This window comes from Garra rufa, chromosome 13, assembly GCF_049309525.1.
Source record: "Garra rufa chromosome 13, GarRuf1.0, whole genome shotgun sequence".
In the NCBI taxonomy this organism is placed as follows: domain Eukaryota; kingdom Metazoa; phylum Chordata; class Actinopteri; order Cypriniformes; family Cyprinidae; genus Garra; species Garra rufa.
Window position 1 is genome coordinate 7,360,534 of NC_133373.1, and position 17,306 is coordinate 7,377,839.

Below are 17,306 nucleotides of genomic sequence, written 5' to 3' on the forward strand. Positions count from 1 at the left end.
TTCTATAACTATCTTACTCACAATTTCTCTTAACATATGGACAGGAGAGCTTTTAATCAATAAATGGGGGGAAAGTAACTGGCGTTACTTATTTAAAAAAGTAATAGATATTTATTTGTTAATAAAAAAGCAATGCCTTACTTTACTAGTTACCTGGAAAAGTTACTTGTAATGCGTTACTCACAACACTGTTACTGATAACTAATTTGATAAAGTATTAAAGTAATTTGACATGACATCCTTAATAGTATAACTCAATCATGAGTCACAAGCAACAATATTTTATGGCTTAAAACATTACTAACAACGACAAAATATCTAAAAACGACGTTATAACGTTGTTATTACTATATAAGGTGATGACGTAATTGCGTACAACATGTCAGGATGGCCGAGCGGTCTAAGGCGCTGCGTTCAGGTCGCAGTCTCCTCTGGAGGCGTGGGTTCGAATCCCACTTCTGACAACAACCTTTTCGTTTTTTTAATGTTTTTTTTCTTCAATACGACGAGAACGTTGTTGTTGTTACAATCGACTTTATGTTTCATCTATTTTATAAAATAAGGGACTGGAAGTTTTTATCATGGGACGCGGTGTAATGCCAAACTCCATCTCAAACTATGCTAACAAGTAACGTTACTGTGCTCGTTATTTAATTGTCACGCATGTATCTTATACTTTTTCACTTGTACAAATAAGCGAATAATTAGACACATAGGTTAATAAATTAAACATTAAAACAACGAAAAGTCAGCAAACTCCTTTCAATCGCTAGAGGGCGGCGTAATTCATCCCGACTGTTTTTCACATCAGTTTACCAGCACGAACTCACGAAGAAATGAAACATGGCGGACTCAGATGGGAAACAGGCTGACAGCATCAACCATGCCACAGGTAAAATATACACACTGAAACTTTTTTGTAACATGTGCTGTTACTGAATTAAACAAGTACGTTAGCAGTCGTTTATAGTCCTTAACAGAGAGTTCGTGTTGCTGCTGGTTACGCCGCTGATCGCCACTCTGCCATGACACATGCATATTGACATATGCATAGTGGAAATTACATCATGCAGTTTTTGTTATTTTGAACACATATTAAATATGAACTGCATATACACGATTGTGATGTTCCATTTAGTTTGAATGTGTAACTGAATGTGTTTGCAAGACGAACTGAAATTCTGTGCAACGTTTTTTACATTGATAGTGATCGAGTCAGCCAGCATGATGAAATAACACTGCAAAGTCAGTGTCAAGAGGATTTCTTTCATCACAGACATTATTAATTCAAACTCATACTGACTTCTCAATTAATTAGTATCTTGTACCACGAGTGTTTTCGCAAATGAAGAGCAGTTTTAGCTTTGGATATGTTTTAAACCTGTTTACGTGTGTCACAGATGAAGATGGGAAGTTGCAAGACATTGCACGAGCAAAGGTAGGTCAAGTCTTTAGTTTGTTCGAGTTCGTTTCACAATATTCATATTTAATTAATTGTATTTTAATTTACAAAATGTGTTTTTGTGTGTTTTTCAATTTATGAAATACCACAAACACAATGACTGTATCAAAACCTATTGAGCTGCCTACCTGGACAGCATTTTCAGCATCATATCCACATTTTCAGCAGACACAGAAGGTGCCTAGTTGCCCAAAATGCAGACTAAGTTTTAAAAAGACAGCCTGATCATTTACAGTGACACCGGGTTGTTTAAAATCATGCAAACTGTGATTCCCCTCTTTTTATGTTTAGAATGAAGGTAAGGAACTGACCAAAGAAGAAAAGCAGCGTCTTAGGAAAGAGAAGAAGCAGCATAAAAAGAATAAAAAAGATGACAAGGGTCCTCCAGAGAAAGAAAAGGAGAAAGAGAAAGAAAAGGCATCTGTACCAGCTCCGTCAAAACCTGCCACACAGAGCCCAGCACATAAAGGTAGTGCTTCAAAATAATTTTTCTGCATCTAAAGTTGTTTAAAACTAATTACGTTTTTATTACAATTTTAAATTGGGATAATTTTGCTTTCTGATTGAGACTGCATTAATATTGAAGTCACCCGAAAATACAAATTCTGCCTTTAATTACTCATGTCGTTCCAAACCCGTAAGACCTTTGTTCATCTTCAGAACGCAAATTAAGATATTTTTCATAAAATCCTTCCTTACTCTGCATAGAGAGCAACACATTTAAGGCCCAGAAAGGTAGTAAAAACATCTATAAAACAGTCAATGTGACATCAGTGATTAAACCATATATTTCTAAAGCTACAAGAATACATTCTGTGCGCAAAGACAACAAAATGACACATTTAACAGTGTTTTCTCTTTCGTGTCTGTCTTCGGTCTTTGCTTGACTGCCTTTATTTTTATTTCTCGGCTTCTGAGTCTTTTAATAATCTTTTAGCATGTGCATTACTCTTGTAGTTTGCTACTCTTGGTTCTGTTGATCCAGACCATAAAATCATACATTTAGTTCCGGTTTGCTTAGTGTTCACACTGTCATTTTTTTTTTTTTTTTTTTCAGTTATATTTTGGGGCTTTTTTATGCCTTTACTTAGACATGACAGTGGAGAACAGACAGGAAAGCATTTGGTGGAGAGAGAGGGGAGTGGGATCGGCAAAGAATGCACCAAATGTGCGGCGACCAAAATTATTCGGTGAAAATAGCAAAAAAAGCTCTTTCTGTGAATTGGTGAAAAGGCAGAATAAATTATATAGAAAAACGACATGAAGCAATCAAAAGAGGCAGGCACTAATGTAACAAACATGTCGGCAGTGTGGAAGCATTTAAAACTGTCCGAGAAAGACGCAAAATCATTGCAAGCACCGACAGCACGAGACTGTTTAGTATCACATCGCATGTCTTCCATGAGAAGAGGAAGGGCTGGTTGTTGCTGTTTACTGTATGATGACTGAAATCACAAAATGGCCTTAAACCTTTAGTAAAAATCTTCAGAACATTATGTTGTTTAATACATGCACAAATTGTATTTATTGTGACAGCGCTGCATGAGCTTGTTAGCCAGGGTTCAAAGTCCAAAGCGCGAGGGAAATCTGCATGATGAGAATCATTCATAAATCTGCTGCTGTCAGCAAAAAGTAGTACTAAGGTCTTCTTGCGGGTTTCCACCAAAATTAAAGTCAACCTTTATAAATGTTAGTATTGTAATTTTACTGTTGTTCTGTAAAATAAAATTAAATAAGTAAGACAAAAGTAATTCTAACAATCATTACAACAGCTCTAATAATACATTTATTATTGCATTCTCCTTTGCTCCGCAAGGCTACATTTATTTGTACATTAAAAACACATGCCTGATTCAAGAAGGTGGTTCTTAAAAATGCCCAAATAATATTATTTTGCTAACTTATTAATTTTAAGTTAAATTGTGCTTTGTTGGTAGGCTATAATGTCTACTAGAATGTTAAAGGTCAAATATTGTACACATTTCTGGAGGTTTATTTTAGTTGTTGATGTCCTTAAGAATATATATTTGCGGTATAAGTGCCAAAATCCATCTCAATATATTTTTACAGCTCCTTTTTTAGGAGCTCTGTCAAAAACAGGTCGATTTTGGCCCATCTAATTAATATTCATGAGCCTTTCTTCTGATTGGCCTGTTGTTTTTTGAGTGACGCACAGCCAGGCCAATGTCACATGTCTTTATGGGTTGTGTGTAAAGCACGCACAGATTCCGGAAAACAACTGTGAATGAACCAAATTAAACAATTCCGGAACAAATCATGGGACACATTATCCGTGTATTTTCCGGAATGGCTGTGTGAAAGAGGCTGAAGTTGACGTGCCACTGGTCTCTTATATTCATGTTGTTCTGAAGCCTGTGCAATGATGTAGTTTCGACATCTATCGACTGAACAGGGTTTTCTCCACTTGTTTTCGTGCTGTTGTTGCTTAGCAATGTTATGGACACGATATTGTCTGGGTTTGACAAAAGGAGGGTGGGACGGTGGTTGGTGACTGAAGGCGGTGACTGAGTAGATCGGACGTCACATCTTTGCGGAAGTCACAGCGGCTCATGAAAATGAACAGCTACTTTAAGCAGGCTGTGTGCAGTTTACTGTAGATTGACTGTTTTGAAACTCATATGGTAGTTACATAGCCCCTAGACCTCAGTTATCATGAAAAAAGCCAGGAAATTTCGATTTTGACAATATGGGACCTTTAAAAATGTTCAGTGTTAAATAAATATTTTTAAATTGTTGTTTTGTAATGATTTTTTTCTTTGAACAGTAAGACAAAACTATAAAAAGTAAATATTGGCTATTTATGCAATGGTGAAAAAATTGGCAAAATACATAGGGGAAAATCTGTGTTCGGTAATCGGCCTTCGGCCCAGTGTGTAATTTTGTTCGGCTTCGGCCAAAATTTTTTAATTCGGTGCAAACCCCCAAAAATAAAAAGCTATTTGCTGCGCTAAATGTGTGTATTGTAAGTGTGTACATAAGGTGGTATTTTTACTAGCTGATAGCTCACAAAGAGCTAATAAAATGTGTAATTAGGTCAGAACGGAAGCTGGAATTTCTCCGTTGCACACATAAATTAAGTTCTGACCCCCTGTAACAAGAGGAACCAGGTATGTTAAGAAAATATTGTTTCAGTCAAACCGCATCAGAGTTAGTTTGGAAGCAAATGGTTTGCTTGTTCGGTGCGCATCAAAGAGAGTTTATTTTAATCGAACCAAACCTGCCTAGTGTAAACACAACCGTAAGTCTGTAAGTCATGTTTTTTGGGTGCCTTTTAATTATTTGACCCTTTGATTTCATTAGCAGCTCCTCTGCCTGTAAATACACCTGCAGCTGAATCTCCTGCGGCTGCAGAGAAGTCTGCAAAGAGCAAAGCAGAGCTGCGAGCAGAGCGCCGAGCACGGCAAGACTCAGAACGGGCATCAAAACAGGGCAAGAAAGAAGGAGGGCAGCAATCTGCCTCCAGCAAGCCTAAAGCTACCCCCAATGAGCTTCAGCCAGGTAATTCACTGCTTCATAAAAGGTTATTTCTTTTAAAAATTTCTCCTAATTCAAATGAAAAAAATGCCTTGTTTTTATTTATTTTTTTACTATTTCCTGTTAGTACTGAAAAGGTTACCCGAGCACGTTCAGGTGGACGACCCTGCTGCATTGAAGAAGTTGGCCAAAAAACTTGAGAGACAGCAGGTGAGACGAATCAATGCTGTCATGCCTCGCCTCTTGTTTGATTGCTGTCCAGTGACAGATGATGGATTCATCCAGTTGTTTTCTGAGATCCATTTTGCAGGGTTTTTAACTCAGGTGCTTCCATGTCTTACAGAAGTCAGGGCAGGGATGCGGTTTAAATATAACTGGAGTCAAGGTCTGGCTCCACACTTTTGTGTGCAGTGTATTGTTGAACTCTTTCTCTGTGTAATGTGTTTTTTTTTTTTAATTCTTGGTGAAAGTTATTGACTCTTCTCGGCTTTAATGTCTGCTGGAGGTGATTTCGTTGTGATTTTTATAATTTCATTGTGTTCGTGATGAGCTAGATGTCCTATGTGTTTATTAGGTGTAGATCTATGACACTAGCATAGCTTTCAAAGTCTACTGTGGAGTCCTTTTTCATTTGTGTCATGTGTGTCTTCATGCACACTGTTCTGTTGCAGCCTCAGCTCTTGACCTGAGGAGGGAGGATGTGACCTCCACTGCCTTTGTCCTTGAGGGAACAAAATATTCACTTCCAATGCTGTTGTTCGCTCTCTTCTCTTAGGTTCCTTTGAGGTCAGATTATGGCTACAAGGTCAGCCTGTTCTCACATCTACACCAGTACAGCCGAAAACACCCTCCCACCCAGCAAATCAGGTACTGTGAACATTGTATCTTCTACACTACATTAGATATAATTTTGTCTTAAAAGGGGTTATATGTGACCACAAAACCAGCCGTAAGTAATATGGGTATCTTTGTAGCAATAGCCAACAATACATTGTATGGGTCAAAATTATCGATTTTTCTTTTATACTAAAAATCATTAGGATATTAAGTAAAAGTCATGTTCCATGAAGATATTTTGTAAATTTCCTACCGTAAATATGTCAAAACTTAATTTTTGATTAGTAATATGCATTACTAAGAACTTCATTTGGACAACTTTAAAGGCAGTTTTCTTAGTATTTTGAATCCAGATTTTCAAATAGCTATATCTCGGCCAAATATTGACCTAAGAAACCATACATGAATGGAAAGCTTATTTATTCAGCTTTCAGATGATGTATAAATCTCATTTAAAAAAAACAGTGACCCTTTTGACTGGTTTTGTGGTCCAGGTTCACATATAAGGGGAAATCTCTTTTATTTATTTATTTATTAATAATACATTACTCTTCAAAAGTTGGGGATCAATTTAATGCATCATTGCGAAATAAAAGTATATAACATTAAAAACTGTAGAAATCACTCGTTTTTCTAAAGAAAACATTGTCCAACAGTGACACCGGCAGGTAAAGTTACAGCCGGAGTCTTGTCTGTTTTTGCCCATTGACTTTTAACAGACGGCCTAAAGCGTGCCGTGAGTTTGGTGGGGGGTAATTCAGAATTAATGGGGGAAAGTCACATTAAAGGAGGCAGTGCCTCCTTCGTGTTATGATTGGATAAGACTGGTTATGTTTGGCTGTGATTGGTTCATGCAAGAAGTCCTGCCTCTTGTGTTCAGTGTGTTCGGGAATCAGTCTAAATGAACAATATAATGCCACTAATAAGAACACTAAATTAATTAAGCAAGTAAACAACACTCAGTTCATAATAACCACTTTGTTACATCACAATAAGACTTAAAATGTTATGAAAACATGATTGGCATGACTTTTTAGATTAAATTTTTTTTTTGTGACTAAGTTGGTGAATTTATTTAACTATTAAAGAATAGCTGAACAGTTCACAAATAAAATGTAATGTTACTGCCTTGAGTTATTATTTAGGAATAAATGTAAAATGCTCAAAAACACTAACTTGAAATGATTCACGCTTGGCTTTAATAAATAGAATATAATTAGGTTTAATAATTTAGTAATGTTTATTTAACCAAGAAAATGTGACTGGAACATAAATTTACATTTGATCAAAAAAAAAAAAAAAAACTTTAAAGGATTAGTTTACTTTCAGAACAACAATTCACTGATAATGTACTCACCCCCTTGTCATCCAAGATGTTTGTCTTTTTTTCTTCAGTCGTCAAGAAATAGTTTTTTTGAGAAACATTTCTGGAAATTTCTCCATATGGACTTAAATGGTGTTTTGATATTTGAACCTCCAAAATGCAGTTTAAATGCGGCTTCAAAGGGCTGTAAATGATCCCAGCTGATGAAGAAGGGTCTCGTCTACCGAAACGATCGGTCATTTTCTCAGAAAAATATTTTTAATATACCTTTTAAGCATTGAAACTCGTCTAGCACTAGGGCTGTAATGCGCATTCGCGACTCGTAATCTACGTAATCACGCCTGTGTATTCCGGCTCAAAAAGGTAGGTAACGGCAGAAAAACTCCATCTCATGTTCTCCTCAAGCTTCAAAATCAACCGACATTGTTGTACTTTAAGTTGTACCTTGTTGGTAAAGAACGTTTGTCTTTGCAAGTTCGCTTTGTAAACACTGGGTCTGTAGTTCCGCATACGTCGCTTTGACGTCGTATTACATACTATTGCATAGTACGTAACATTTGCGAATGCGCAGCACAGCCCAAGTGCTAGAGTTTCAGTGCTTAAAAGGTCTATAAAATATATTTTTCTGCGAAAATGACCGATCGTTTCGGTAGACAAGACCCTTCTTCGTCATCTGGGATCATTTACAGCCCTTTGAAGCCGCATTTAAATGCATTTTGGAGGTTCACGTTTTGGAGCACCAGTTAAGTCCATTATTTGGAGAAATTTCCAGACATGTTTACCTCAAAAAACATAATTTCTTGATGACTGAAGAAAAAAAGACAAACATCTTGGATGACAAAGCGGTGAGTAAATTATCTGTGAATTGTTGTTTTGAAAGTGAACTAATCGTTTAAGCACTTTGCCTCCTCATTTAAGAACACCACCCCATACCACTAATATATATATGTAATAAAGTTGGTTAAAGTTGTCTAATAAAGCTGACTTATTTGATATGGTTTATTTTGTAGCATCCCTGCCACAGTTATTCACCCATCCATTGTTCGGTTGGGCCTCCAGTACTCTCAGGGCATTATAGCAGGATCCAATGCTCGCTCTGTGGCCCTACTACATGCCTTTAAACAGGTAATACACAATAAAACCTATTAAATGCTCTGAAGTTCTCAATTTTGGATTTAATTAACGTTTAAATCATTTTGTATAGGTTATTCAAGACTACAGCACACCTCCAAATGAGGAGTTGTCAAGGGACCTTGTGAACAAGCTGTCGCCCTATATCAGGTTCACGTTCTTCCCTGTGAAAACTGATATAGCATGAGCTCAGATGTAGATGTGTTTTATTTGAACTCAGTTCTTACATAGAAACAGATGTTTAACAAACGCTGCAAATTCTCTTCACGCCTGCAGTTTTCTCAGCCAGTGTCGGCCTCTTTCAGCCAGCATGGGCAATGCCATCAAGTACATCAAGAAGGAAATTTCAAACATATCTAGTCAATGCAAAGAAGAGGAGGTAAGAGTGAGTTCAGAGTCACTAGTTTAGACATTTATTTCTTCGAATTTCTAAAAGAAATGTTTTCTCAACAGGCGAAAAGGACACTGCAGAAGTGTATTGATAATTACATAAACGAGAAGATCGTTTTGGCTTCTGAAGCCATTTCTAAGTACGCTATTGAGAAGATAAGTGATGGAGATGTCATTCTTGTTTACGGCTGGTAAGATTTTTAATTGAATAGACGTAATCCTGTAATAGTTTAGATTAATATATTCAGAAGTGCATTTCTTGCTTGTTTTTTCCAGCTCTTCGCTTGTCAACCACATTCTGTGCGAAGCTTTTGAAAAGCAGAGGAAGTTCAGAGTCATAGTCGTGGACAGCCGGCCCAGATTGGAGGGCAGAGAGGCGCTGAGGCGTCTGGTGAAGAAGGGCATCCGATGTACTTACGTGCTCATATCTGCCTTGTCCTACATTCTACCTGAAGTGAGTCATTCTTTTCAGTAAAGCTTTTTGCAAGCACATTTTATTTTTAGCTCATTGCGAGGTGAGTTGATTTCTTACCAAAGTGCATGTACCTTCAAAGGATTGATTATGCATGTGACATCAGCAGTAGCTAAAAATACAGCTTAATTATGGTTAGGTACTTTCATTTTCAACAATACACAGTAGCAACTGAAGTGGTGCCAGTAGAACAAAGAGTCGACAAAGATAACTGCTCGGTTTTATCAGTCTGATTACCAGATTGATTGTTTCTTGACAATTTCCTCACTCCCATGTCATCCCAGATGTTCATGCCTTTATTTCTTCACTCAAAAATAAAGCTTTTTGAGGAAAACATTCCAGGATTTTTCTCCATATAGTGGACTTCAATGGGGGTCAATGGATTGAAGGTCCAAATTGCTGTTTCAGAGCAGCTTCAAAGGACTCTACACAATCCTAGCCAAGGAATAAGGGTCATATCTAGCGAAATTATTTACTTTCTTCACGCATTACGCAGTCACGTTGGAAAGGTCATACGTGACGTAGGTGGAAGTACCGATCCAGTGTTTACAAAGAGAGAACGTGCAAACAAAGTCAAACGCCCTTTGCAATAAAGCTAAAACAACGTTAGACGATTTTGAAGTTGGAGTTTTTCACCGGAGGTTTTTTGAACCGGAGTACACAGGAAAAGCCTTTTGAAGCTGCTTTGAAACTGCAATTTAGACCTTCAACCTGTTGATCGACATTGAAGTCCACTATATAGAGAAAAATCCTTAGAGTTTTTCTTCAAAAACCTTAATTTCTTTTCGACTGAAGAAAAAGTCATCTTGGATGACATGGGGGTGAGTAAATTATCTGGAATTTTTTTATTTAGGAGAGTGAGCTTATCCATTAAGGACACTCTTAGAAAGCAATTACAATGTTACTGCAAATGATTATATGGCACTGCAGCTATTGTTGGGTTAAACAAAGTATAGTAGGCATTACTGTTCAAAAGCTTGAAATCAGTAATTTTTTCTGTGTTCTTGAAGTCTCTTCTGCTCACCAAGGCTGTGTTCATTTGGTCGAAAATACAGTAAAACAGCTATATTGTGGAATAATATTACAAATTTCAAAATATTTTTTGTTTTTAATGTAAATTCAAAATGTGATTTATTCCTGTGATGGCAAAGCTGAATTTTCAGAAGTTGTTACTCCAGTGTCACATTATCCTTAGCACTTTTCAACTTTTTCTCCAAAGTTTGCATGCTTGTAACTCAAGAAGTATTAAAGATATTTGAATACCCTTTTCAAAAGAGAAGTTCATGAAGAACTAGAATCTAAAACCATATTGTGATAGCTTTAATACTTCTTGAGTTATAGGCACACAAACATTGGAAAAAGAATATTTATGGTGTTCAGACTGGTATGTTCAATACTGTTGTCTTGACAGAAATAAAACAAGATACATCTCTAGTTTTAATATTATTTGTTCCTCTGACATTCTTCTTTAAAACAAAAGAAGTATTATATTTTTTTCGAACAGACCCACATTTGGTTTTTGACCACTGAAAATGTGTACATTTTAACATTTTACTCCTGGAGCCATAATAAAATTTCAATATCTCTGGAACCGAATCTCATAGGGCATTAAAAATAAAAATGAAAAACTAAAGGTTTGTTAAGACCCAAAATCTTAAAGGGCATTAAAACATCTTTAATACTGCTTGAGTTACAGGCATGCAAACTTTGGAGAAAAAGTTGAAAAGTGCTGTTTCTCTATTTTTGAGTGGTCACCACTGGCACATAATGCAACTAAGATTGCTAAAGTAAACAGATTTTACTAATAGAACTACCAACCTCTGTGTAAAAATAAGATAATGATGCTGCCATCTTTCTGAAGTCATTTTTAACCCCCTGTAACTTGACTTTGAATCGAAGGTGAAAATTGCCATTTTGGCTTTCATCACTATACATGTCTATTTTTCTTCAGAATAAATATTAGCAAAATCAAAAATTTGAGCCGGAGACCTCTGGTTGAGTTGACACGGAATGACCCAGATGTTAAATAAATATATTTGTTTCCTTAAAAAAAACAACAACCTTTGAACAGTTGTGTGATTGCTCTTAAGTTAACTGGCCTTTATGATGTAATTAAAAAACATTGTTATTATAAATGCTGAAACAGAACTTGGACTCTGCACTCTTATTTCCAGGTATCCAAGGTATTTCTCGGTGCCCATGCACTGCTTGCTAATGGATATGTGATGTCACGTGTGGGAACTTCCCAAATTGCCCTGGTAGCAAAGGCCTACAATGTACCAGTGCTGGTCTGCTGTGAGACCTACAAGTTCTGTGAACGAGTGCAGACGGACTCTTTTGTATCCAATGAATTAGGTAACGCTGTGATGTTACTAGTATTTTATTTTATCCACCTTATTTCTACATAAGAACAGGTGCGGCCATTTGTAAATGTTATGGGTCTGGCTTCTGGTTTTATATTCGTCGAGGTATTTTTTTTTGCTGTACAAAACTTGTTTTGCTGCTTGATTTGTAAATTGCTGTCATAAGTAGCATATATACAGTCGAGCCTGAAATTATTCATACCCCTGGAAAATTCTGACTTAAAGTTACTATTTAACCAGCAAGATTTGTTTTGACCGGAAATGACACCAGCTTCTCCCAAAAGAAAATAGGCATCATTGTGGTAAAAAAAAATTACTCTGCTTTTTTTTTTTTTTTACATTTGAACAAAAAGTGGCATGTCTAAAATTATTCATACCCTTTGCAAATTGTCACAGTCTATGGGAAAATCCAAAGTTCTATACCATTCCAAATAGTCCAAGCTGTTCTAAAGCATCCTAATTACCCTGATTCATTGGGAACAGCTGTTTTAATCAACTCAACAGGTGAAAAACAGAAGCTCTCTGCTGTTGGTTTGTGGACAGTCATGGCTAAGACAAAGGAGGACCTGCTGCTGTGCATTGTGGCTGCTCACAAATCAGGAGGAGGACACCACTTCTCCAGATAAGGCACACAAAATCCCACTTGGCCTTTGCAAATTCTCATCTGGACAAAGAAGACTTCTGGTCTTCTGTTTTATGGTCAGATGAAACAAAAATTGAATTGTTTGGCCACAACGATGTAGCCTTTATTTGGCGTAAAAAAGGAGAAGCCTTCGACCCTAAGAACACCATCCCCACTGTCAGACATTGTGATGGGAACCTAATGTTTTGGGGGTGTTTTTCAGCCGGTGGACCAGGGAAACTAATCACAGTAAACGGCACCATGAAAAAGGAACAATACATCAAAATTCTCAACAACTTCAGACAGTCTGCAGAGAAACTTGGGCACCAGTGGACATTTCAGCAAAACAACCCAAAACACACAGCAAAAATGGTGAAGAAATGGTTAGCAGACAAAAACATTAACATTTTGCAGTGGCCCAGCCAGAGTCCTGACTTAAATACAATTGCGAATCTTTGGAGGGAGGTAAAGATCAGGGTGATGGCAAGGACACCCTCCAACCTGAATGAGTTGGAGCTCGTCGTTAAAGATGAATAGACAAAAATACCAGTGGAGACATGCAAAAAGCTAGTCAGCATTTATAGGAAGCGTTTGATTGCTGTAATAGCCAATAAAGGCTTTTCTGTTGATTATTGAGAAGGGTATGAATAATTTTGGACATGCCACTTTTTGTTCAAATGTAAATAAAAGATGAGTAATATTTTTTTCCACAATGATGCCTCTTGTACATCGTCTTACTATCGTCTGGGAGACGTATGTGTCATTTCTAATAAAAAAAGAAACTTGCTGGTTGAATAAAAGTAAGTCAGAATTTGGCAGGGGTATGAATAATTTCAGGCTTGACTGTAGGTATTCACACACACACACACACACAAAAAAAAAATCACCTTTTTTTTTTTTATACACAGATGACCCTGATGACCTGATTGTGACCAGAAATGGGAAAACCCACCTAGAGAGCTGGCAGACTGTTAAATCTCTGGGGCTTCTGAACTTGGTGTACGACGTGACGCCACCAGACTTTGTGGACCTTGTGATCACTGACTTGGGCATGATCCCCTGCACCTCTGTGCCTGTGGTACTGCGAGTCAAGAACGTAGATCAGTAAAGAGCAGACAAACACGGTTCTGCTTCCCTCTTGAGTCTGTGCACATGGGGCTTCTGGCACAAAATAAACATATCTATGAAAAGGAACACGTTTTCAAATAAAACCTGGGATCTTTTCAAATAAAAAAAATGGGATCTTTTTAACTGGTCCAAATCAAGTTTCTAAAAAATGACACAGTCCAGGATCAGTCCACCTATAATGAGATTTTCTTTGGAAAAATCTCAAATTAGTACTTAGTACACACAAGATCAAGAATGTCAAATAGCTATTCGTTCTTGTGTCACATCCACAAAGTTCAAGAAAGTGTCTGTAAAGCATGTGAACTTTCAGTTTTTGGTCTATTATGGTGGACAGTGCATTGACATAAACGTAATAAACATCTCTCATCCTTTTTGGATAGTTCCTGTTGCCGAAGTCCTTTGATAGATGTGAAAAAGGGAAAAAGAACATGGTGCAAATTTGTGTAAGATCATGCAAAAGCTAAATATGTTGCATAAGGGGTTTTGTTTATGTTATCAAAACCTTGGAAAAGCTACAGAAAAAATAAATGGTTTAGATTAAAAAAAAAAACTTGTTGGCTGATTGTGTGATATTGTGTCAAATCTTTATTTTAGGTACCATGCTGCTAAGGTACATGAATTCCCTACCACAATACTACATTGACAAAATTTAGCATAATGTCATTTATGTATATTAGTATTCTACTAACACTGTGTCTGTCTATATATGTGACCCTGTACCACAAAACCAGTCAAGAGGGTCAATTTAAATATTGAGATTTCAACTAAACAAGCTTTTCATCGTTTTTTTTTTTTAGGATTGGACAAAATCTGAAAAACTGCAAACTGTGGGTGGGAAAAAATCTGAATATTGAGAAAATTGCCTTTAAAGTTGTCCAAATGAAGTTCTTTGCAATGCATATTACTAATCAGAAATTAAATTTTGATATATTTATGGTGGAAAATTTACTAAATATCTTCATGGAACATGATCTTAATATCCTAATGATTTTTGGCATAAATGAAAAAGTGATAATTTTCACCTATACACTGTGTTGTTGGCTATTGCTACAAATATACCCGTGCTATTTAAGACTGTTTTTTTTGGTCTCAGGTCACATATCTCATATAAGCAGATAAAACAGATTCCCTTTTACAAATTTTCGCACTGCCAAAAAAGCATAGAGTTTATCAGTTAGGTTATAACATGTGCCATCTGTAAACAGCAGGATGTGGCAGTAACAATCTACATTTTCACAAGTAACAACAGTCCTACGACATCCATTTCCCCATGCCTTGCAAAATGAATTGCCATTTTTTACACCAAAAACACTGCGATTAAGTAAACGCTTTATCTTTCAAAATAAAGATCATTTTTGTCTTAGAGCAACATAACATATTTGTCCTTAATAATCACTGCTAAAATATCTCAGTGCTTCACTTTGACTTGTTTAGAGTCAAAACATCTGTCAGAAAATGTGGCTGCCCTCCAAACAGAATCTGCGAGGTCAGTCTACGGTCAGTTTTCCCTTTACAGACCAGCCTTGTCAAGGCTGTGAAAATGTGTCAGTATTCAGGAAAGCATTCATAAAATGTATAAATAAAAACATTTAAGGATCTTGAGGCTCAAAACAAAATGAAACATTAAACACAACCTGTACAAACTTACATTTAAAAAAAAAAAATGTCATGCAAACCTGTTCTAGTTTAAAAAAACAAGAAATCCAATCTTCTGCAGATGGTTAACCATCCAGGTCCAGTGTATGAGCTTGATGCATTGTCAGCTTCATGCAATAGTCAGTTTTCTTTAAAACTCAAGTGTTCTTGGCTTTTCGTCTTTGTGTGAACCAGAGTAAAGATGAAACCACAACTGTTGATCCGGTTAGTATCCCAAGCACCTTTGCTATAGGAAACTCGCCCTGCAATTGTCAAGGAATAATAAACATGTGCAATAAAGGAGTAATCGCTAATCTGTTTGGGATGATTTAGCAGAGGTCTCACCTGTCTCATGCATTTATATCCATGGAAATTTTGCAGACAGCTACACTCAAAGAACCCTGGTCCATATGGGCTGCAGAATGAGTTTTCAGGGCAATCCCCGGCTGGAGAGACAAGCCATATTAAAATGCATTAATTTTTACATTTTGAAGACTGAGATGCCGGTTTATTGATTACTTACGCATCTGTGCCGTCTGATTGCAAATATTTTTCTGTCCTTCACAGATTCTGGCATTGTTTTTGACTTTAACCTTCTCCCATGATGAATTGCCCCCTGGACACTCCAGTTTTAAGGGTAGTAAACTAGGTAAAGATTTGTCAAGTCAACTTACTTTAGTTTAGATTTAAATGAAAGATTTGATGGACCCCAGTTGAAAACTTACAGTTGGGTAAGATGATTGAAACCTTGAAATATGAAATCGCTCAGATTGGAGATCGGGTTGTTGGAGAGATCTCTGTGAGAATATAAAATGATAGATATAGATTGAGGTCAAAAGTTTACATCCCCCTTTCAGAATATGCTAAATGTTTATCATTTAAAATAAGAGGGATCATACAAAAACCACGTTATTGTTTATTTAGTACTGACCTGAATAAGACATTTCACATAAAATTTGTTTACATATAGTCCACAAGAGAAAATAATAGTTGAATTTATAAAAATTACCCTGTTCAAAAGTTTACATGCCCTTGATTCTTAATACTGTGCTGTTGCCTGAATGATCCACCGCTTTATTTTTGTTTAGTGATAGTTGTTCATGAGTCCCTTGTTTGTCCTGAACAGTTAAACTGCCACAAATCTTTGGCTTTCTAGAATTTTTGTGTATTTGAACCGTTTCCAACAATGAATGTACGATTTTGAGATCCATCTTTTCGCACTGAGAACAACTGAGGGACTCAAATGCAACTATTACAGAAGGTTCAAATGCTCAAAGGCAACAGAAGATGCGTTACATGTTTCCCAAAAGACTAAATTACTTAAATTTACCCTGATCTTCAAATTCTCTTAATGCATTTTTTTTTCATTCTTCTGGAGCATCTGTAAGCATTTGAACCTTCTGTAATAATTGATATATATATAAACAAAACACACAGCTGTGGATCATTCAGGTAACAACACAGTATTAAGAATCAAGGGGATGTAAACTTTTGAATGGGGTCATTTTTATAATTTTAACTATTATTTTTTCTTGTGGGCTTTATGTAAACTGTAAACATCTTTTATGTGAAATATCTTATTCAGATCAGTACTAAATAAACAATAACATGCATTTTGTAATTTGTATGATCCCTCTTGGTAAAAAACAACAACAAAAAAACATTTAGCAGATTCTGAAAGGGGATGTAAACTTTTGTCCTCAACTGTAATAGATATTCTTAATGCTAAAAAATAGACATGCACAGTTTATAATGATAAAACCTCCTCTGGTACGTACATTATGAATGCTGTGGATGAATTGTACAGGTGCTCTACATGACTAATAGAGCAGTTTGCCAAGTCCAACCTAAAACAGTACAGCACAGTTAGATTTATAACTTTACATAGGAAATAAATGTCATAATTTGAAATATGTGGAATGCTAGAAAAAGTTTCCTACCCTATAATAGTGTCTACATTGCTGGTAATATTTCCAAAGCAGCAGCGTCCCCTAATATGGCCTTTTGTTAAGCAGAAATCCCAGACAGGACTGTCTTGTCGTACAGTCCCTTGACACATTTTACATAACTAACAAAAACAAAGGTGAAAGCTTTAAAAAATATTATAAAACAACATGCACTTTTTTGTTTAGCTTTATTTTACACCAGCCATGACAGATGACAACAGTGTACCTTATCTACTGCAGCATGTTAGTGTTATTTCATTACAGTCGTTTTGTGAATTACTGTGATAACTTACAATCGACTGAATTACTTTGACATAGCTAATAGTCTCACCTGTGTGTCAGTGTCCTGACTGTCGACATTTACAAGGAATAAAACAATAAAAACCGAACATAAAAACACAGTAGATGCTGTAACGCTAGCTGTCATTTTCGCCAAAAACAAAGTCACGTGACTCGGTGATCATGTGACGCTCAAGGGCCGCGGCCCCATTCGTGAAAACC

At 36.4% G+C, this 17,306-nt stretch overlaps 2 protein-coding genes and 1 non-coding gene across 6 annotated transcripts; 2 read left to right on the top strand and 1 right to left on the bottom strand.

Annotated features, from left to right (window-relative positions):
- Positions 1-381: 381 nt before the first annotated feature.
- Positions 382-464, top strand: trnal-cag (transfer RNA leucine (anticodon CAG)). The gene has a single exon. It is a non-coding gene; the product is annotated as a tRNA-Leu (tRNA).
- A 349-nt stretch (positions 465-813) lies between these two features.
- eif2b4 (eukaryotic translation initiation factor 2B, subunit 4 delta) lies at positions 814-13,765 on the top strand. Of its 4 annotated transcripts, none has more exons than XM_073853074.1 (13): positions 814-892; positions 1,401-1,438; positions 1,754-1,931; positions 4,784-4,981; positions 5,085-5,167; positions 5,733-5,824; positions 8,129-8,243; positions 8,323-8,399; positions 8,526-8,628; positions 8,703-8,830; positions 8,916-9,093; positions 11,286-11,466; positions 13,005-13,765. In XM_073853074.1, the coding sequence occupies exons 1-13, from the start codon at positions 844-846 to the stop codon at positions 13,202-13,204; spliced, it is 1,620 nt and encodes a 539-aa protein (XP_073709175.1). In that variant the 5' UTR covers positions 814-843; the 3' UTR covers positions 13,205-13,765. The 4 variants fall into 4 exon arrangements, with proteins under 4 accessions (XP_073709175.1, XP_073709173.1, XP_073709174.1 ...); XM_073853072.1 differs by having other exon boundaries at positions 826-892; positions 1,401-1,447; XM_073853073.1 differs by having other exon boundaries at positions 826-892; positions 1,401-1,447; positions 4,787-4,981.
- Positions 13,766-13,783: 18 nt separating this feature from the next.
- Positions 13,784-17,248, bottom strand: atraid (all-trans retinoic acid-induced differentiation factor). Its single transcript, XM_073853076.1, has 7 exons — positions 17,137-17,248; positions 16,800-16,927; positions 16,638-16,706; positions 15,585-15,656; positions 15,383-15,504; positions 15,205-15,305; positions 13,784-15,122 (listed from the first exon to the last, which is right to left on the bottom strand). The coding sequence occupies exons 1-7, from the start codon at positions 17,230-17,232 to the stop codon at positions 15,018-15,020; spliced, it is 693 nt and encodes a 230-aa protein (XP_073709177.1). The 5' UTR covers positions 17,233-17,248; the 3' UTR covers positions 13,784-15,017.
- Between the last annotated feature and the right edge of the window lie 58 nt (positions 17,249-17,306).